This window comes from Myotis davidii, unplaced genomic scaffold, assembly GCF_000327345.1.
Source record: "Myotis davidii unplaced genomic scaffold, ASM32734v1 scaffold142, whole genome shotgun sequence".
NCBI classification, from domain to species: Eukaryota; Metazoa; Chordata; class Mammalia; order Chiroptera; family Vespertilionidae; genus Myotis; species Myotis davidii.
In genome coordinates, this window is record NW_006294400.1 from 2,264,058 (window position 1) to 2,270,270 (window position 6,213).

The window sequence follows — 6,213 nt, forward strand, 5'->3', positions numbered from 1 at the left end:
ACAGGGGTCTCTCATGGCCCCGGCAGCCTCCTGGCCTCACCTCTCCGCCTGTCCCACTGTCCAGCAGGCCGGCCATTGGACAGCAGGCCGCTGCATCACTGAGCTCAGGGCAGTCTGTGACTAGCAATGACCGGAGTTTGGCTAGTGTCTGTCCGGCTTGAGGCAGCCCACGCCCTCTGTCTCCTGAGACTCAGCCTGCATTTCCTCCCCTTCCCATGACTTCACTTTCTAGGCTGGGGGAGAGGCCGGGCAGAGAGCGGAGGATTAGCACAGCCCCTCCCTTCTAATCCCCCCACCACCACATTTTTTAGTGACAGGATTTTAAGCGGTTGCTATAGGCAAGAGAGTGGCAGCCCGCTACTGAGGGGCTGTGCAGGGGGGCAGGGGGAGGCAGTGGGAGGCTTGGAGGCCACTCTCACAAGCCTGGGCCTGGGGCTTGGACACGAAGACCCAGTTTAGTCCTGTCTCTGTGCTGTGCAGCCTCGGGTCGAGTGACTTAACTTCTCTGGGCCTCAGTGACGCCACTTTGAAGACAGGAGAGAGTTTCCTGCCCCCGGGTCCCGGGCCTGACCTTGGAGGACAAGATGGCAGGGCCAGAGTTGGGCTTAGGGCGGCAGGGGGTGGTGGCAAGGCCCTGCATCCGCAGCCAAACCTGACCTTGAACTCTGGTTCCAGTGGCCCTTGTCAGCTTTGTCATACTGACCCGGCTGCCACCTCTTTCTGAGCCTCGGGGTTCCCTCCTGAAACCTGACACTTAATGCCGGCCCCGCAGGGCGTTGTGGGGTGCACAGGAGGCAATGCAGCGAGGGCCTCAGCATGTCTAGCTGCCCAGAAGCCATGCGGCTGTGAATCACCCAGAGGCCGCAGAAAAGGGTGCAGGGCAGCATCTGCCTCCAGGGGGCGCTGGTGCCCACGGGCAGAGGAAGGGAAGCTGGAGAGGAGCATTAGTGGGTGAGGGCAGGGAGAGAATCTTAGGACATCAGGTCTGTGGACATGAGGCCCAGAAGCCTCCAGGATGGACAGACAACAGATGTACAATGACAGACCCATGTGTGGACAGACGGACATCCTCACCAGCACAGACATCTCCATATGCAGATCTCGTCTTGTGGGTAGACCCAGCTGTGCACAATGCACCGATACCTACAGACACCCGGCTCCATGCACAGTATCCCTGGGCTGACCGACCCACAGAGCTGTTTCCATACACACACACACACACACACACACACACACACACACACGGACACAAGGAGCCTGGGGACAGTAAGGAACACACTTTGAGAGGCTCTGCACCTCCACCCCTTCCCCACCCCTACCACATCTCCCCTGACCCAGCCCCACGGCCTCATGATACTCAGGGCTTGGCCTCTGCTTCTTCACTCTCCTGTGTCACATTCCCTTGGGCGAGCTCACCCACCTGGTTGGTGAACACCTGGGTGCTCACCTCTGGTCCCGTGGGGGCCCAGCCCTGCTGCGGGACATGTCCCCTTGGATGCCTCCAGAGGCCCAAAGCTCCGCACACCCGAGACCAGAGGGCTCCAGGATGGGGTTCCTAGATGTTGCTTTGACTTCCCTGGTGCACCCACATCTTGGGAATCTGTCCCCCTTCTTCCTCCCCACTGTTGCTGCCCTAGTCAAAGCCGTGTCACCTCTCACCTAGGTGAGAAAGGTGACTCAGTTGACCTCCCTGCCCCCCTCCAGTCCACCTGACCTAATCGGAGGGTCTAGCCTTGCCTCCAGCCTCATTGCTTCTCCTCCGCCCCCCAAACTTAGCTATTCTTGGGGTTTAAGGAGCTCACTCGAGTTTGCCTGCCTGTGAGGTTTCGTACAAGCCTGAGCACTCCCAGACATTTCTCCTTCTCATCCAGTCCTACCATGCTGGATAACTTTGGATCTCAGCTCGACATGTAGCTTCTTCCAGGAAGCCCTCCATGATGTTCCACCCCTCCAGATGAGGTCAGGGACCCTGTAACAAGGCCTTACTGTACCGCAACTGAGCTCATATAACACTCCTTCCTGGAGTCAGGGACCAGCAATCCCTGGTTCTTAGCCTGACAGCTGGCACTTAAGGGGCTCTTCCTATTGGTTGGATGAATGAATGAATGAATGAGTGTTGGGGAATGAGATGGATGTGTTTAAGGGTGGAGATGGTTCAAGACTGGGATAGGACAAGGATGGAGAGATGAGGATTATGAAATAGGACAAGAGAGTGGGTTGGGCAAGACTAGGGACCCCAAGCCCTCCTCCTTGACCTGCTGTCCCTGGCAGCCATCAGGAAATCTGCTATCGTCTCAGCCCAGCACAGTCCCCCCGTCCGCCCCCGCAAGGAGAGTCACCACAGGCGTGTACAGGTTGGTTTATTTACAAATATACTGATGTCTCATTTTTGTTGTTGTTGTTTCCATTTTCTGCTTTTGTGGGGAGCGCGGAAGGTGAGAGTGGAGGGCAGGGTGGGGGTGGTGATGTGGTAAACGCTAATAAATAATTTAACAATGACAAGTTATTAAATAAAATGTGTCTGGGGATGGTGGGTGGGCAGTGAGAGTCTGTACAAGGAAAACAGAGGAATGGCCAGTGGCCCGGTTCCCACACCCAGCTAGGCTGGGCTCCTGGGGGAACCCAGTGGGGTGGGGGGCACCAGCAAAGAGGCTCATTGGAAATGGCCCCTCCCAAGGGCCACAGGCTGGAGGGTCGGTCCTCCTGCTCCCCAGCCCCCAGGCTGTGTGTGCCCGGTAGTGCAGGCCTGTCAGCCTCCATGTGCGTCCGGGTGTGAGTGTGCGTGTCCATGTGCGTGCGTGAGCGTAGACCCCTTCCCCACAGGGTGCAGTGAGCCCCAGAGCTGTGGGTTCTCCCAGGCGGGAGGTGAGATTCTCACCCCAGGTGGTGCTCAGAGCTCAGGTGGGGCCAGGCAGGGCTCGGCCAGCTCTCCCTCCTCCAAGGTTCCATGTGTGTGAAGTGAGGGCCGCCAGCTCCAGGTGAGTGGGCAAGACAGGTGAGCCCCTAAAGGAGAAGGTCATGCTGGGGGCCTGACCCTGCTGATCTGCAGCCCCCCACCTCCACCTCCTCCAGGAGGCCTTCCGGGATGCCTAACCCACTTGCACCGACCCCTTCTCTTACAGGCTCTGCGGGACCCCGGGTCTGACCCTGGGAGCCACTGGGTCCCTCTGTCCATGGAGAAGGCAGACGAGGCTCTGGCTGGTGGCACTAGCCCACCTCCTTGTCCCTCCTCTGCCCTCACTCGTTATGTCACCTGGGATAGATTCCTTCTTCTCTCCGAGTCTCAACTTCCCCAGCAGTCTCCCGCCTGCCCGCCACCACTTCCTGCCTCTTCCTTCAGAGACCAGACTCTTACTTCTCTCTTCCCTCGGGCTTCCCCCTCCCCACCCCACCCCCACAGTGATGACAGTCCCTCACCCTGGAGGGGTCGGGGGTCCTGACTACTCACTGCCCCCACGTCAAGGCTGCACTTCCACCCACGCAGCGGGAAGAGCCTGCTCCCCTCAGCCTGCCCTAGGCCCCAGCGAGCCTGCCGGCGCCGTGTGCTTCTACTGGGTGACCCTGAGCACTTGCCTCCCTTCTTTGGGCCTCAGGTTCCTCATCTGAGAAATGGGTCCCCAACAAGGTCTGGGACAGAGTGTGTATGCCTCTTCAGGAGAGAGACCCCTACATCTCCATGTAGGCGGGCCCTACATCATGCTCATCTGTGTCCCCACCTCTGGCCCAGGGCTGGGCAGAGTGAGCATCTGAGTCTGACCCTGGGCTCAGCTCTGGCTATCACTGACTGGCCATCAGGGGGCTGGTGGGTCCCCTCTCCTCTCCCAAGGGGAGGGGCTGGACAAGATGACCCATTCCTGAGGTTCCTCCCAACTTAGAGCCTGGGAGAGAAGGGCAGGTGTCCCGGGGGCCTCCACGCCTGGTCCTGCCCAAGTGCCCCGCCATGGTCAGACTATGTGGATGCAGAAGGAGAAAGGGCGGCATCTCTCCAGAAACGGGCATGGCTGCCGGGACCAGAAGATAAGAGAGGAAGGCCGAGGCTGCAGATGGACCGCGGCCATCAACTGAGGCCCCCAGGGAAGATCTGTGTGGAGCATGAGCCCAGAAGGGCCAGGCTGGCTGCTTAGCACGAGGGGTGGGCGGGGGCGGCGCCGGGTCCCCCTCGGCCAGCTGCCCTGGAGAGAGCCGGGTGAGGGTTGCACACAGGAGCCAGCAGGGGTGGGAGATGGGCCCAGGTCTCGGAGAGGCTGAGGTTTCCCCTGCGGACAGAGGAGCAAAACCACAGAGCAGCTTGGGGAACGGGGAGGATCCCCGAGAGGGCCAGGAAGGAGCCCAAAGACAGTCAACCATCGTCCCACTCGCTCGGAGGCTGGACAGGCAGACCTCTGGGTGGCAGCCTAGGGCTCTGAGTCAGAATTAGGGGCAGGGCTGTGAGCGCCTGGCTGAGGACACGGGGACGTCCAGGGGTCACTGAGCGTAGGGACCATCAGCCTAACCTCACCTCCCCTTTGGCGGGGTTAGAGTTGCGTGCCCTGGGGGTGGGGGTTGACATAGTGTATTTGGCTTCCAGCAGCTCGCAAACGGGGCTGGAGGTGCAGTAGGAATGCATCACCCAAGAAGGGCTGGTTAATGGGCCAATGCCAAACAGGGAGAGGCCCTGAGGGTCCCAATCCTCCCCCAACCACACACACAGCAGAGAGAGGTGGCTTAGCTGTCCTGTGTGTGATGGTCCCTGGATTCACTTACAGAAGGGCAGGGCGAGTTTCCAAGGTTATGCGGCCTAAACCATTAACTGGATCTCGGGCCACATTAACAAAGGCAGGGCACCGAACACTGGGGAGGTGATGGGCCTGCGCACTGTGGCTGGCTGATGTCCGTGGGAAGACTGGGCTATCTGGACTCCACGCCTTTAGAAGGAAAGCTGGAGCCCAGCTGTGGGTGTGTTTTTAAGAGGAAGATGAGGAAACTGGAAAAGCCAGGCTTGGAGAAGCAAGGACTCGGGGCTGAAAAAGGCGGAGGTAAGATCAGCAGAAAAGGGCAGCTGGCTGGGCTCCTGTCACTTGTGAGGTCCTTCCCGCCTGGAGGTTCTGCCATTTTGCCCAGCTCTGCCTGGTTCTGGGCTGTCTCTGTCCTTGGAGCTGGCTGGCGGCTGCCCCATCTGCTCAGGAGACCAGCCACCTTCTGGGCTGAGGAGGTCCCCATCCTCTCCCCTCCTCCCTCCCACTCCCCGCTTCCTCTCCTTTCACTACATGAGGAGGGGCTCCCTCCCAGCCTGGCCTCTCTCCCCTTCCTGACCCAGCAGGGCTGCTCCGCAGAAGCCGCTGTCTCTGTCAGTGTCTCTACGTCTCTGTGCATGTCCGCACGTGTGCCGTTAGCGTGTGCGCGTCTGCACGTGTGTCTCTGGCCCTCAGGTCTGCCTGGCTCCGTCTTCCCTCCCCAGTGACTCCCCCCAGGGCAGAGCCACGGTGGGCCTGGCACCTGGCTGGCTCCTCCCCACCTCTGCCCCCCGCTCTGGCTGGGAGTGGTGATCCTCCGCCCCAGGCCTGCCCACAGAGGTGGCGGTGGGGGGCGGGCGCCAGCACAGGGTACGGGTAGTTTCTCACAGGTAACAGGCCTCGCGCGCATCATCCTGGGGCCTGCACGGGGCCCTGCCTCGGCCTAAGCCTGGGCCGTGGAGCTTGGCTGGACACAGAGAGGATGTTTAAAAAAATAGAGAGAATTTAAGCTTCCCAAAAAAGATGGGGACAGAGGAGGCGATGGAGGCCGAGGTGGGGCGAGGAGGCGAGTGGCTGTCCGAGAGCTCTGGGTCCCTGGGGGTGACACGGTCTGTGTGGGCAGGACACAGCCCTGTGCAGGCTGTGCTCAACTGCCTGTCCGGCTGTGCCCAGCGGGCACTTCAGCCAGGCCCGGCTGGCCGAGGGGAGGGCACCATATGGCTGTCGGGTAGGAACTCTGCATGGAGTAGAGCCGGTCGATGGGGTTCCCCACGCGGGCCTGCAGGGAACCCACGTCGGAGGAGCCGAGGAAGCAGTCACTGAGGCTGGTTAAGGAGGTATCGCTGTCGATGTCGTGGAAGATGGAGTCGTTCCCTGGGGGGCAGAGGGGCGTCAGGAGGGGGGTGAGGGCTGAGGCTCCTGGGGACCCTGTCGGCCTACAGGCTGTGGCTGGAGGTGAGGGAGGGGCAGGATGACCTGCCGGCAGCTCCTGAGCAGAGGG

At 60.7% G+C, this 6,213-nt stretch overlaps 1 protein-coding gene across 1 annotated transcript in view; it reads right to left on the reverse strand.

Annotated features, from left to right (window-relative positions):
• Positions 1-2,343: 2,343 nt before the first annotated feature.
• The window catches only part of LMX1B (LIM homeobox transcription factor 1, beta), an 8,359-nt gene continuing 4,489 nt past the window's right edge, over positions 2,344-6,213 (reverse strand). Inside the window, exon 6 of the mRNA XM_006768639.2 lies at positions 2,344-6,140. Within this exon, the coding sequence (XP_006768702.1) occupies positions 5,860-6,140 (281 nt within the window). The 3' untranslated portion in view covers positions 2,344-5,859. The remainder of the gene's footprint in view (positions 6,141-6,213) is intronic.